Source organism: Phytophthora ramorum (genome assembly GCF_020800215.1).
Source record: "Phytophthora ramorum isolate Pr-102 chromosome Unknown Phyram_PR-102_s0008, whole genome shotgun sequence".
NCBI lineage: Eukaryota > Oomycota > Peronosporomycetes > Peronosporales > Peronosporaceae > Phytophthora > Phytophthora ramorum.
Genome location: NW_027150654.1, coordinates 2,346,778 through 2,360,137, shown reverse-complemented (window position 1 = coordinate 2,360,137; position 13,360 = coordinate 2,346,778). Strand labels below are relative to the sequence as shown.

Genomic DNA, 13,360 nt, shown 5'->3' with positions numbered 1-13,360 from the left:
TTTTGAAGATGTAGAAAGCTAGGATGAAGAAGAAATGGAGCCGCTGAGCGACGACAGCGCAGCGTGTCTTGAAAGCCGTCGCGCTTTGCTTGTATACAAGGGAAGATATATGAATCTGTGTTTCCATCTAGGCTTCTCTATCCTTGCTCTACGTTTGGTGCTCAATCCCGAAAGTGTCGAGTGGTGCTCGGACGCACATCAATGCCGCGTTCGTGCAGCTCGTGCATCAGCTGCATGAATTCTTCCACGGACACCTTCACAGCTCGGTTCGACGTGAGTCCGCTCGCTTCTAATGCCGCCTCCACACGCTCCGTGACGGCCTGGTGCCTGTCGTCTGCTTCAGCCAGTGCATCGTCCCTCAGCACGTACTGCGACCTCGCCGTCTTGGCCAGCAGCAACGCTCTCAACGTCTTGTTCTTCCGTTCAAAGCACAGTCTCAGCAATGCATCAAACTTCTGGAAAAACTGATCATCATCCGCAGGTAGCGCCGGCGTCAGGGCAGCACGCGGCGCGAGTTTAATCACTCTCGAGTCCACCTTCGGCGGAGGCAAGAAGTGCTGCCTCGGCACCTTGACAACTGACGTAACATCCGCCACCAGCGCCGTGTTAGCGCTCAACCGACTGTAGTTTTTGTTGCCCGGCTGCGCCAGCAACCTCAACGCAAACTCCTCCTGAACCAGCAGCACCGCACACTTGAACGTCGTCGGGAAGCGGTGCATGTAGCTCGACAGTCTGGACACCACAAGGGACGACAACTGGTACGGGATGTTGGCCACACAGGCGTCAAATGTTTTTCCCTGTGCTGTTTCGGTCTCCTGTACGAAGCGGAAGGCCTCGAAGTCGGTCTGCTCCACCACGAGGCTGCCGGACTCGATCTCGGTCGGGAACCGGAGCTTAAGTTGCTCCACCATTCGGTCATCAAACTCCACCGCGTGAACCTGCACTTTCGGGCTAATTTGCAGCAACGCCGACGTTAAGTTGCCCGTTCCTGGGCCGATTTCAAGCACTCGGACGGATTCCGAGCTCGGCAGCTCGGCGGAGGCGACGATTTGGTCCAAGATGCCATCGGAGACCAGCAGGTGCTGTCCCAGTTTGCGCTTGAGGTGCGGCGTGCCTCGCAGACGAGAGACGTTGGATGTGGACGACCAGCGAGGCCGCAGAGAGGCCAGAGCAGACAACCGGAGCATGGGCCACAGCTTTTGATGATGTGCTGGAATGATTAGCCCTGTCGGGAAATGAGGTGGTCCACGCTGAGGAGCGGACGTTGGTACTTGATCATATCATTTGAACACACACGCATCCGGCATACGGGACAGTAGGTCTCGAACAGCAATCGCTGGAAAATGCACTGCCGGTGGAATGCGTGTTCGCAGCGGAGCACGATCAGAGAGTTATCGCATTGCTGGTGGCCGTGCTGTAGGTCTACATCGCACAGGCAGATCATGCACCCCACCGACGTCGTGTTTGGGGGATGTAGACTGGGGTTGCTTTTGCTCACGACGACTTGGGAATTGTCGACGAAAATCTGCAGGAGCGACCGTCTATCGCTGTCGTTCTTCACGCCGAGGAAGTCAAACAAGTAGATGGGTAGATTCTGGCGGGCTTGGAGGCATTTCATGGCACTGCCGGGTAGAAGTACACTGCGGAGTAGGTGGGTCAACACGAGCTCAAACTTGCTCTTGCGGCTGGTGATCGTGCCCGTTCTCGTGGATATTAGCCGTAGGCGCTTCTTGGGGAAATAGGTCGACACGATGTCACGCAGAGCTTGACATGAGCCAGCGCAATTGGGGTCATGGTTGAGCTCTGTCATCTCCAATTGCGATTAATGGGCTGAGACGACAAACGCCTTCTTGTGCCAAACGTGTGGTTGCCAGCTTATCGTCGACGTGATCGAGTAGCATTTTAGCGTTGTCGTCTCATGTGCGAGTGGTTATCTTGTTTTGGGGTTCTCAAACCGAGATAATCAGTCGCTGGACTAATCTCACGAGAGCTGCGTGTCATTCTTCGATTTGCGTCGTCGAGCTCAAGTGGATTGTCCAAGTCGAGCCGCAGTTTTGATGGACGGGAGACCGCTGCTGTCGTTATCGCCGGTGGCGTCGTCACGCGCCTTCCCACTGCTGCCAACGGATTTGCGCCGGTTGCTGGCACTTCCAGACCGCTCTGAGGCTCCTCCAAGCTCTCCGTCTTCCTCCTCCTCCTCAGCTTCGTCTCCTGGGACCATTTCCAGCGCCGTCGCAGCGTCGGACTTTGATCAAAACGAAGAGCAGCACTTTCATGCCCAACTGGAGACACTCGGCGGCATCTTGGGGCTAGCGCGGGCGCTACGCGTGTGCTTGGAGCAAGGTCTGGATGCCAGTGACCGAAGCGGAGACTTGACTCGACGTGCCGAATGGTTCGGGGCCAACTACATCGCACCGCCTCCAGCACGTGGCCTGCTTCGGCTCATGGCGGAGGCTGCATTCATGGACACTATCAACCTCATCCTGGTCGTGGACGGCGTCGTGGCCGTCGCACTCGGCATGGGAACCCCAGTACGGACTGGATGGAAGGCACCTGTGTGCTGATCGCGGTGTTGGCTATTGCTCTCGTCACGGCGGTGGGCGACTTCCAGAAGGAGCGACAATTTCGAGCGCTCAACGCAGTGAACGAGAACGAGCTGGTGCGTGTCGTGCGCTTCGGCGCAGAGCAGCACGAAGTGGAGGGTTCGGACGACAGCAATGACTCCCGAGTGCGTAAGTGGTCCATTGTTGTGGGCGACATTGTGCAGCTCGAGCCTGGGGATGTGGTGCCTGCGGACGGTCTCGCCTTCCACACGCGCGAGCTGAAAGTGGACGAGAGCACACTCACGGGTGAGCCTGAGCTGGTGCGTAAGGGCGACGCGTTGTTGTTCTCCGAAGGCGCTGCTGAAGAGGAGAATTTACCGGTCAAGCTCTTCTCTGGCACGCGCGTAATGGAGGGCTTCGCCAAGATGCTGGTGTTGTGTGTGGGCGAGCATTCTCAGTACGGCCAGATCACTGCGTTGATTAATGGGCGTGGCGCAGAGCAAGAGGAGGTTGACGGAGCGGACATCAAGGCTAAGAAGGCAGCCAACTCGACCAGCTCGATTCAAGACGGAAGCTACTTCTCTTTGGATGTTGTAGATACTTCTGCCGAGGCGAAGGAACTGGGTGAACATGCTAGTGATCCCTCCAAGACGAAGACTACCAAGAAAAAGTCGGCACGTCGCGAGCACACTCCGCTGGCCGAGAAGATCGAGGCGCTGAACCTTTGGCTTGGCAAAATGGGCGTCGTGATTGCCACTCTCATCTTCGTCGTGCTCTGTGCGCGCTTCAGCATTGAGACGTTCGTGCAGGAGCCTCGTCAGTCCTGGGAAGCAGCTTACCTGCGCGACTACCTGTCGTACTTCATTCTGGCCACGACGATCCTGGTCGTCGCTATCCCCGAAGGTCTTCCGCTGGCCGTGGCCATCGCGTTGGCTTACGCGGTACGTCGCATGCTGCGTGGTCGTAGCCTTGTCCGCCACCTTGCGGCTTGTGAGACTGTGGGAAATGCCACAACACTGTGTGCCGACAAGACCGGAACTCTCACAGCGAACCAGATGAGCGTGGCGCGCCTTTGGCTCGCACCCGATAACGAAAGCGACTTTGTGAGTCTCCTCCTCAATGGAAACGGTGTTGCTCAAGGTGACTTCGACTCTCCAAGCGGGGCCAAGGCTGCGATGAACGATACGCTGGTGGTCGCGCTCTGTGAAGGAATCGCTTTGAACTCGACCGCCGAATTGCTTCCTCTTGCTGAAGGAGACACCGACGATACTCCACGAAAGGCACTGGGTAGTCAGACGGAAGGTGCGCTCCTGTCCTTCGCGGCAGTTTGCAGTGAAAACGAGTTCGACTACGCCGAAATGCGAAAGAGCGCGGATATCCGGCGTGTTCTCCCGTTTAGCAGTGAGCGCAAGCGCATGTCCGTGATCCTGCGGCTTCAAGGCGACGACGATCGGTGGCGAACATACACGAAAGGCGCGCCAGAACTTGTGCTTGCACGTTGCACTCAGTTGCAAACACGCTCAGGTGGCACAATTCCGCTGACTAGCGACCGGCGACGGTGGCTCCAAGAGAATGTACTCGCGGCGTACGCGCAACGCGGGTATCGAACGCTCTGTCTGGCCTACCGAGACTCCAAATCGAGTGGCGTTGTGGTGGATACCACGTCGCCCGAGAATTTGGAGCAGCAGCTCGTGTGTCTTGCTCTTGTTGCAATCGCAGACCCGTTGCGACCCGGAACGCGCGAGGCCGTAGCTTCCTGCCAGAAAGCAGGCATCATAGTTCGCATGGTGACCGGCGACAGCGCCCTGACTGCACGCTCCATCGCGCGTGAGTGCGGCATCTTGCCAACGTCAGAGGAGGAGTACGACGCGTACACTGTCATGGAAGGCCCCGACTTTCGAGCGCTCGTACTCGATGCGCGCGGGGAGCTGAAACAGGAGGTTTTCGATCAGATTTGGCCTTCGCTTCGTGTGTTGGCGCGCAGTTCGCCGCAGGACAAGCACACGCTAGTGACTGGACTGAGGCTCTCCCAGCTTCTTCCTCGGCAACTTGTGGCTGTGACCGGCGACGGTACCAACGATGCGCCGGCGCTCCGTGCAGCACATGTGGGGTTCGCAATGGGGAAGAGCGGCACGTCCGTGGCAAAGGAGGCTGCCGATATTGTACTCATGGACGACGACCTAGCCGGTGTGGTAAGTGCTGTCGTCTCTGGACGTGGCGTTTTCGATGGCATCTCGCAGTTCTTGCAGTTCCAGCTCACCGTCATCGCCGTCGCGCTGAGTGTGGCATGCGTCGGAGCTGTCACGCTTCGCCAGTCTCCTATCGCAGCCGTGCAGATCCTGTGGGTGAACCTCTTCATGGACGTCTTCGCGTCGCTCGTGCTCACGACGGACGAGCCCAAGGCCGCGGAACTTCTCGCGCGTCAGCCGTATGCACGCAGCCGGTCGCTTGTTTCGCCACGCATGGCCAAACACATCGCCGGCCAGACGCTGTTGCAGCTCACAATGCTGCTCCTACTCACGTTCCTCGGAGACAAGTGGTTCAACGTGCCTTCGGGCCGCGCGTCAGTGAGCGACGACGACGATTCGGACTCCACGCAGCACCTGACCATCGTGTTCAACACGTTCGTGTGGCTGCAGCTCTTCAACCAACTCAATTGCCGCCAGGGCGTAGCGGACACGCCGATGCTTCGTCTCGCGGGGCTGTGGCGCAACAAGCTCAGTCTCGCTGCGCTGTGCGTCCAGTGTGGACTGCAAGTCGCCATCGTGCAGCTCGGCGGAGAGCTTTTCCATTGCGCGCCACTCAGTGCAGCTCAGTGGGGCGCTTGCGTTGGCATGGGGGCGATCGCGCTGCCAGTGGGCTGGGCACTGCGTGTGGCATCGATTGAGGAGTCTGCAACGAGGATCTTGCTGCGACTGCGCAAGCGACAAGGAGAGGAGTAGGCGTACAGAGTAAAGTGAGGGAATACACAAGCCGCAGTGGCAGAACCTTCCTGGCAAAGAGCTTTGGTCTAGCAGGAGCAATGCAGAACTGTCGGCCGCGAGACCTTCGGGTCAAGGTCTCCGCTGACGTCATTCGAGCCGGATCAAGTTGAAGTGGTCGTAATCAGGTCTGAACGTGGGGCTACGGCGCCCGCACTATTGCGTTGCAGTCCCCGCCACCGATAGACCTCTTCATGTCTGCCGTGGACTGTCAAAGCTCCTTGGGCCCTTTGTTGCTGCCGCCTCCCAATCCATTGCGATCGCGGACTGGTTGGCACGATGGCTTGTCACGGCTCGAGCGTCGGCTTCAAAGCAGGTGTGTGCTTCAGTTTTGGCAAAACTGAAGTTGCATACGACGGCAACGCTGCAGTTTGGAAAGCTGAACTTTCTGAGTGCGGCCACCAAGCAGCATTTCGCCAGGTCAGGTCGAGGACGCCGGAACGAGCGCCGGCGGACAGCGCCGTTTAACGCTCAAGAACGGGGCCTTCATCCATCACGGCGGGCACTAGCAATTGGAGGCGCAAGGTCGTCCGGTCTCTCGCACCGAGCAACTTCAAGCGCGGCGCAAGTCGGCTCGCAGCGAGTGAGCCCGCGCCAAGAAGGCGCCTCCATGAACAACTCAGTAGCAGCAGCAGACTCCTTCAGTCTCCGACATCTCCAGCTTTGCTGCGTTGCCATTTGCCCAAGACTCGCGTCAGCGTATCTAAACTGCAAGGCGATCTTCCCATAAACGGGGCGCTAACCGTATTTAACACGAAATAGGCCCGTCGATGTACCCCTCAAGCAACATGCCGCCACCGTCCAGCTCCATTTCGTGGCAGCAGCTTACAGTCGGGTCCCCGACGGTCGCGCGAAGGTGCCAAGCGAGCAGCGCCACACGTAGCTTGTCGGCGGTCTCTCATTCCCGAATCTGCCGACTCCCGCTCAAGTCTCCAAGCAGCAGCTCTCTCCTCCTAACCGTCATGTTCGTTCGCGCCTCTTCGCTCACAACCTCCACGCTGCGTCGCGCCTTCTCGTCGGCCCCTGGCCAGCAGAAGGTGGCCGTTCTGGGCGCAGCCGGCGGCATCGGCCAGCCCATGTCGCTGCTGCTCAAGGATTGCGACCACATCAAGCACCTGAGCCTCTTCGACGTGGTCAACACGCCTGGCGTGGCCGCTGATATCGGCCACATCAACACGCGCGCCAAGGTGACGGGCCACGTGGGCATGGAGCAGGCGGGCGAGGCCCTCGAGGGCGCCGACGTCGTGGTTATCCCCGCCGGCGTGCCCCGCAAGCCCGGCATGACGCGCGACGACCTGTTCAACACGAACGCGGGCATCGTGCAGTCGCTGGCCGCGGCCGCTGCCAAGCACTGCCCCAACGCCATGGTGCTCATCATTGCCAACCCCGTCAACTCGACGGTGCCCATCGTGGCCGAGACCTTCAAGCAGGCCGGCGTGTACGACCCCAAGCGTCTGTTCGGCGTCACCACGCTCGACGTCGTGCGCGCCGCCACGTTCGTGGCTGAGAACCAGAAGTGGGACCCGCGCGAGACCAACGTCAAGGTCATCGGCGGCCACGCCGGCACCACCATCCTGCCGCTGCTGTCGCAGCTCGAGCACGGAAAGTTCTCGGACGACGACATTGCCAAGCTCACGCACCGCATCCAGTTCGGCGGCGACGAGGTCGTGCAGGCCAAGAACGGCACGGGCTCGGCCACGCTCTCCATGGCCTACGCCGGCGCCCGCTTCACCACGCGCCTCCTGGACGCCATGAACGGCGCCAAGGACGTCGTCGAGTGCTCGTACACGCAGAACGACGTGACCAAGCTGCCTTTCTTCTCGACGCCCGTGACGCTCGGCCCCAACGGCGTGGAGAAGGTGCACCACTTCGGCGAGATCTCGGCCGTGGAGCAGGCCAACTTCGACGAGATGATCGTGGCCCTTGGGGCTCAGATCAAGAAGGGAGTGGACTTTGCCTCGAAGAACTAAGTGTCTTGACGAGTAGACGAGCTAGCTCGTTTGCTGGCTTGAGTGCTTGCTAGCCAGCTACTGGCCGCGAGGCGAACGCAGCGAACAGCCAGAGCTGACCAGGTAGTTTAGTGCGGGTCGGCGCCGCCGGCCGCCGCTTAAAGCTGCGCTCCGGTGCAGCCATTAATATCGAATACAGATTTGTTCACAAACAACATTTGGCGCTGAGCAAGGCGATTGCATCATGGACAGGAAGCGGAGAGAAGTAGAAGACAGTTATATAGACAACTTTACCGGCGGGAGCTTGTCCCTGATGGCCTGGTGTTAAACTCCCAGCGCCGTTCCAAAGCACCAGAAGCGCCATTGCCACACCGCTCGACCATTTTGCCTCTGCTTGCCACGTCAGCGACTGCCGAGTGACTCACAGCCGCACGTTTTCAGGGCGCGACTAGCGCATTGAGGCCCCATCTCACTGGACAAATCCTAAAATCGTACTTACTGTGGAGCGTCCACATGGACGCTGGAGGATATTCAAACAGCAAAGCGCTTCAAGTAGATTCTTGGAGCATTGAGCACCCTCGACTATTACCAGCAGTTATCTATCTATACCCGATACGAAAATCCGTGATGCCGCCTACAACTTGTCCAGCGTGGCATCCAGGAAAACGTGGACTGTGTCCTGGCAATAGCGTCAAGGGCATCTGGACAACTATCACTACGGTGATATTATGGAGACCTCGCAACAAAGTGGTTTTCGAGAACGAAGAAATTTCAGTGCAGGACACACAAGCAGCCATTCAAGCAGGAACGTACCAGGTCATGGCAATAGCAAGTGTGTGAAAAATAAGCGAGACCAGGAGAATACAAGGCTTCAGCCTGGGCATTCACTGTTGACGATCACGTGTGTAAGTCCGCGTCTTCAAGCTGCACATTTTCACTCGTCCTTATCATCAGCACGTGGAAGGAGACTTGGCGTACAATCTTTTCGAGTCCTTGGGCAAGAATTGATTTTCTGTCGAGCATGGAGGTGTTCACATACAACTGACCAACGAGTTCATCGACAAGGTGAAACGAATTTGTCCATTTGCCTTGGAGTAGTACATAGCGGATAGCTTGACTGCATGAACGTCAACTCTTGAGCTGAAGTTGGCGCCTTCCTGATCTGGCGTAGTCTTAGCCTGCTGGAGCATGAAGGATGTCCTCATCGAAATCGCTCAGCCACCACTGCGCTTGGTGATTTGGACGGCAGTAGTTGGTCACAGCATTCGGACACACACGCATCCGGCACACGGGACAGTAGGTCTCGAACAGCAATCGCTGGAAAATGCACTGCCGGTGGAATGCGTGTTCGCAGCGGAGCACGATCAGAGAGTTATCGCATTGCTGGTGGCCGTGCTGTAGGTCTACATCGCACAGGCAGATCATGCACCCCACCGACGTCGTGTTTGGGGGATGTAGACTGGGGTTGCTTTTGCTCACGACGACTTGGGAATTGTCGACGAAAATCTGCAGGAGCGACCGTCTATCGCTGTCGTTCTTCACGCCGAGGAAGTCAAACAAGTTGATGGGTAGATTCTGGCGGGCTTGGAGGCATTTCATGGCACTGCCGGGTAGAAGTACACTGCGGAGTAGGTGAGTCAACACGAGCTCAAACTTGCTCTTGCGGCTGGTGATCGTGCCCGTTCTCGTGGATATTATCCGTAGGCGCTTCTTGGGGAAATAGATCGACACGATGTCACGCAGAGCTTGACATGAGCCGGCGCAGTTGGCGTCGTGGCACGTCCACAAGTCTTCAAGTTTTGCCCGAAAGTCGACGAACTTTGAGTATCGGTAGGATATAGTCCACGTCCTCTTGGTTGTCGCGCTGGACACGGTGCAATTGTAGACGACACAGTCCGTTTCCATCGAAGCCGACGAGACGCGAACAACAAGTGGCAATTCGTGCTGCACGTGGAGGCGAAGCTTGCTGAGTGAGTGCCACTGGTGCCGGTCCTTTGCGGGGATCCTTTTCATGAAGCTTGAGGATAATTCTGGAGGGTCCATGGTAAAAGCGAAGACGACACGTGCAGTGACGGCGGTAAATTGACAAATGAATTGGCGTAGGAGGTCACATCCGGATCAAAAAAATAGTTGAGTGTGAGTGCAGTGGGTTCGCATCCAGTGCACCCACTTCCAACGCTTGCTACCTATGGGGTTCGTGCGAGCTGCACGCAGCTGTGGGGAAGAAATCCTCGTCGCTGCTGTCTGCATCGGCGTCTTGTTGTTGGTTTCCGTGTTCCAACTCGACACTGTTCAGACAGATTGTGCACTGCGTCGTGTCCGACGAGTCCAAGCTCCTCGCGTTGAGCTGTTGGACATCTACCGAGAAGTTCTCCATTCCATGGTTCTCGCCGAGAACCATGGAATGTGGCGCTGGAAGGCTGGGAATCGAATCCCAATACCCGTGGCCGCGAAAGAGTGCGCCACGATGTCTCGGGGCGCTGTGCGGGCTTCTGGTAACTTGTAAAGTGTGTTTTGGCTAGACTGTGGTGTAGCTAGGTATCTACAAACTTTTCTGGAGCAGTATCCATTGACATCACACTCAAATCCCGCTTTCATCGTTGATTATGATCAAAAGCAAGGGCTCAAAATGCAGTACGAGGGGTCAACTCGTCGGAAGGATGAAGGAGGGGGGTTGGGTCTGCTCTTCGCTAAGCTGTTGGTGTCGCCAGTGCTTTCTGTGTCAGGTTCTTGTCCGGTTGCACTTTGTTTAGGCGGATTGTGCATTGTGTCCTATGATAAGTGCCTTCCATTCTTTTTTCCTATAGAATCCTTTTGATAATATAAAAGACGTGACTTGATGTCATCCGTCTGTCTTGGTGGAGTTGAATCTGGTTGATCTTGTAGCGTGAAGTTGGTGAGGTAGTCCTGCAGCGGAGCCGGTGTTCTTCTTTGTTGTTGGAGATAGAATGTGCGTGTTTTGTGTGTTTTCGCCAGTGTCCGAACTGCTTCCAGGTCGTGTTTCGCTGGTGTGCTCCATTGCACAACGAAAAAACGCGGTAGCTCTTGGCCCAGTTCCTGGGTGTTGCCCGTGTTTGTAGTTGTGTCTGGATTTGCACTGGGGGTCTTCTGAATTGTTTTATCCACACTGTCGATTCGGAGATATGTCTTTGCTGCGTTGCCTATCTGTTTGAAGGCTTGGAGACCATTGTCTAACATTTTCATCGCGTTGGTGTGTCTGATGTACATGATATTGAATTCTCCATTTGGAGAGAGCTGGGATTGGGTTTGTAGAATCGATAGCCATCATGATGCTATGACAAAGAGATTGCTTGTTGAAACCGGATTCGAAGAGGCTGTACTTTGTAGTAAGTTATCCTATTGCTGGCTCACGAGCGAGCTACTAACGTGTGCAGTAGCAGTTTGGTGGAGCACTTGGCAAGGAGTTGCTGCTTGTTTGGAATTCCGTCAAAGCAAAATCTGGTGGCGTTTGGATGCACGTCTGGGACTCAGGTGAAGGTGGATTCCGGCAATGGTGGTGGCCCAACTTCGACAACGATCTTCACTCCTAACCAGAATGAATGCCAACTTCAACTGCACACTACGTGGACCACCTGATTATACGTATTCAACACGAAATAGCAACATTACCCGTCCACGTTTTGAATGGAGCTCCTCAGTTTTCAAGCAAAGTCCCTCGTAACTATGGCCTCCTCGAGTGTGGACCGCGCCGTGCAGAAGCTGCTAAGCAAGAATGAGTTCCTGGAGCTCGTGGAGTCCGGCGAGGGCGACAACAAGCGCGTGCGCGTCAAGTGCCAGCTGACGGGCCACGAGATGCTGCCGCGCGTGGACGTGATCGAGACGCACGTCAAGTCCAAGAAGTTCCTCAAGGCGCGCGACTGGTACTGCCACGACTACGCGCAGTACGAGCCGTACATTGTGCCGCACCGCAGACTGCCCAAGAGCCTGTTCTGCAACGTCACGGGCACCATCCTGAACCGCATCCCGTCGGAGGTGGAGAAGCACGTGCAGGGCAAGCGCTACAAGCGCATGAAGCAGCACGTGAAGATCACAGTGAAGAAGAGCGACGACGAGGAGGAGCTGCAGGGCACTGGAGAGTTCGATGCGGACGCCTTTGAGTTTGAAAACAGTCAAGTTGTTTACTCGGAGGAAGAGGGCGAGGAAGAGGAGGAAGAAGTTGAAGGAGTGGAGCCCAAGAAACCCAAGAAGGAGGAAGAGGAGGACGACATGGCGGATCTGTACCCAGACGATGAGTCGGATGACGAGCAGGATGCCAAGGACGATAACGGAGACGAACCCATGGAGGAGAAGTTCACGAAGAAGCGCTCGGCGAAGGGCAACTCCGCCCCCAAGAAAACGCGGCACCAGACAAAGAAGACCAAGAAGTCGGAGTAAGTTTTGCGACTCGGCTGAGTAAATAATATAGACTTTCATCTGCACGAACGAGACCCTCCCGGTACAATGAAGCAGGATGTGCGTCAAAAAGGTGATATTGATGCTCTCACTTAATTTTAACAGGCTACAGGTTACAGACTCGCCAATACGCGGGCTCCCTGATGCTACATACCGGCTGCAACTTACGCCACGGCCTCGGCCTCCACAGGCGCCGAGTGCGTCACCTTGACAATGTACGGCGTGGACTTGTGCGCCTGGTACGCGGGCTTGCCCGTGAGTCCGAAGCTGTCGAAGAGCTTCTTGTCCTTCTCGAAGGCCGGGTTGGCCGTCGTCAGCAGCGTGTCGCCGTTGAAGATCGAGTTGGCGCCGGCCATGAACATCATGCCCTGCTCCGCCTCCGTGAAGGACATGCGGCCAGCGCTCAGCCGCACCATGGTCTTGGGCATGAGGATCCGCGCCGTGGCGATCATGCGCACCATGTCGGAGGCCGTGACGGGCGCAATGTCCTCGTCGAAGAGCGGCGTGCCCTCCACCGACACGAGGGCGTTCACCGGTACAGACTCCGGGTGCTCGTCCATGGTGGCCAGCGTGTGCAGCAGCCCGACGCGGTCGATCTTGTCCTCGCCGAGGCCCAGGATGCCTCCGCAGCAGACCGAGATGCCGGCCTTGCGGACGTTGTCAATGGTCTTGAGGCGGTCGTCGTACGTGCGCGTGGTGATGACCTTGGCGTAGTGCTCGCGACTCGTGTCGAGGTTGTGGTTGTACGCCGACAGCCCGGCCTCCTTGAGCTGCTCGGCCTGCTCCTGCGTGAGCATGCCCAGCGTGCAGCACACCTCGAGGTCCATGGCCTTGACCTGGCGCACCATGTCGAGAATGTGCTTGAAGGCGTTCTTCTTGCCCACCTCGCGCCAGGCCGAGCCCATGCAGAAGCGCGTGCTGCCGGCCGCCTTAGCTCGCCGCGCCATCTCCACCACCTCTTGCACCTGCAGCCATTTTTGACATTTTCGACAGTTTTTGATTAGTGATCCCGGTGGTGTTTATATACTCTGGTCGAAAAATGCATTTTTGACACGCACCTTCTTGGTGGGCTCGGGCTTGACGAACGTCTTGTGGCGCGACGACTGCGAGCAGTACTTGCAGTCCTCCGTGCAGCCGCCCGTCTTGATGGACAGCAGCGTGCACTGCTGCACCTCGGTCGGGTCGAAGTGCATGCGGTGCACCGTTGCGGCCTTGTAGATGAGCTCCAGCAGCGGCTGGTCGTAGATGGCCTGGATCTCACCCTTGCTCCAGTCGTGGCGCACGTCGGCCGAGAGCCCGGGCACCGTGAGCGACACCGAGGCCACGGAGGACTGGCGACGGACGCCCGCGCGCGAGGCAGAAACAGCGAGCTTGTGGAACATGAGGCGGAGAGGGGCGATGTCCTGCGGCGGGCTGGACTGATTGTGAAATGATGGCCAAACCCCGGAATCGCAAGGTCCGGATACCGAGTACA

The 13,360-nt window shown here is 57.3% G+C and overlaps 7 protein-coding genes across 7 annotated transcripts; 3 read left to right on the top strand and 4 right to left on the bottom strand.

Moving 5' to 3' along the window:
• Positions 1 to 161: 161 nt before the first annotated feature.
• KRP23_9646 (putative dimethyladenosine transferase) lies at positions 162 to 1,187 on the bottom strand (the record flags this gene model as incomplete). Its single annotated transcript, XM_067895226.1, has 1 exon — positions 162 to 1,187. One exon carries the CDS (start codon positions 1,185 to 1,187, stop codon positions 162 to 164), a length of 1,026 nt encoding a protein of 341 aa, XP_067742832.1.
• Positions 1,188 to 1,219: 32 nt separating this feature from the next.
• KRP23_9645 (uncharacterized protein) lies at positions 1,220 to 1,810 on the bottom strand (the record flags this gene model as incomplete). The annotated part of the gene is made up of 1 exon (XM_067895225.1): positions 1,220 to 1,810. The coding sequence occupies one exon, from the start codon at positions 1,808 to 1,810 to the stop codon at positions 1,220 to 1,222; it is 591 nt and encodes a 196-aa protein (XP_067742831.1).
• Positions 1,811 to 2,057: 247 nt separating this feature from the next.
• On the top strand, positions 2,058 to 5,485 carry KRP23_9644 (Plasma membrane calcium-transporting ATPase 3; the record flags this gene model as incomplete). Its single annotated transcript, XM_067895223.1, has 2 exons — positions 2,058 to 2,531; positions 2,612 to 5,485. 2 exons carry the CDS (start codon positions 2,058 to 2,060, stop codon positions 5,483 to 5,485), a joined length of 3,348 nt encoding a protein of 1,115 aa, XP_067742830.1.
• Positions 5,486 to 6,486: 1,001 nt separating this feature from the next.
• On the top strand, positions 6,487 to 7,494 carry KRP23_9643 (Malate dehydrogenase, mitochondrial; the record flags this gene model as incomplete). The annotated part of the gene is made up of 1 exon (XM_067895222.1): positions 6,487 to 7,494. The coding sequence occupies one exon, from the start codon at positions 6,487 to 6,489 to the stop codon at positions 7,492 to 7,494; it is 1,008 nt and encodes a 335-aa protein (XP_067742829.1).
• A 1,152-nt stretch (positions 7,495 to 8,646) lies between these two features.
• KRP23_9642 (uncharacterized protein) lies at positions 8,647 to 9,486 on the bottom strand (the record flags this gene model as incomplete). The annotated part of the gene is made up of 1 exon (XM_067895221.1): positions 8,647 to 9,486. The coding sequence occupies one exon, from the start codon at positions 9,484 to 9,486 to the stop codon at positions 8,647 to 8,649; it is 840 nt and encodes a 279-aa protein (XP_067742828.1).
• Positions 9,487 to 11,157: 1,671 nt separating this feature from the next.
• KRP23_9641 (Surfeit locus protein 2) lies at positions 11,158 to 11,868 on the top strand (the record flags this gene model as incomplete). Its single annotated transcript, XM_067895220.1, has 1 exon — positions 11,158 to 11,868. One exon carries the CDS (start codon positions 11,158 to 11,160, stop codon positions 11,866 to 11,868), a length of 711 nt encoding a protein of 236 aa, XP_067742827.1.
• Positions 11,869 to 12,050: 182 nt separating this feature from the next.
• On the bottom strand, positions 12,051 to 13,268 carry KRP23_9640 (Biotin synthase; the record flags this gene model as incomplete). The annotated part of the gene is made up of 2 exons (XM_067895219.1): positions 12,051 to 12,851; positions 12,945 to 13,268. The coding sequence occupies 2 exons, from the start codon at positions 13,266 to 13,268 to the stop codon at positions 12,051 to 12,053; spliced, it is 1,125 nt and encodes a 374-aa protein (XP_067742826.1).
• Positions 13,269 to 13,360: the final 92 nt, after the last annotated feature.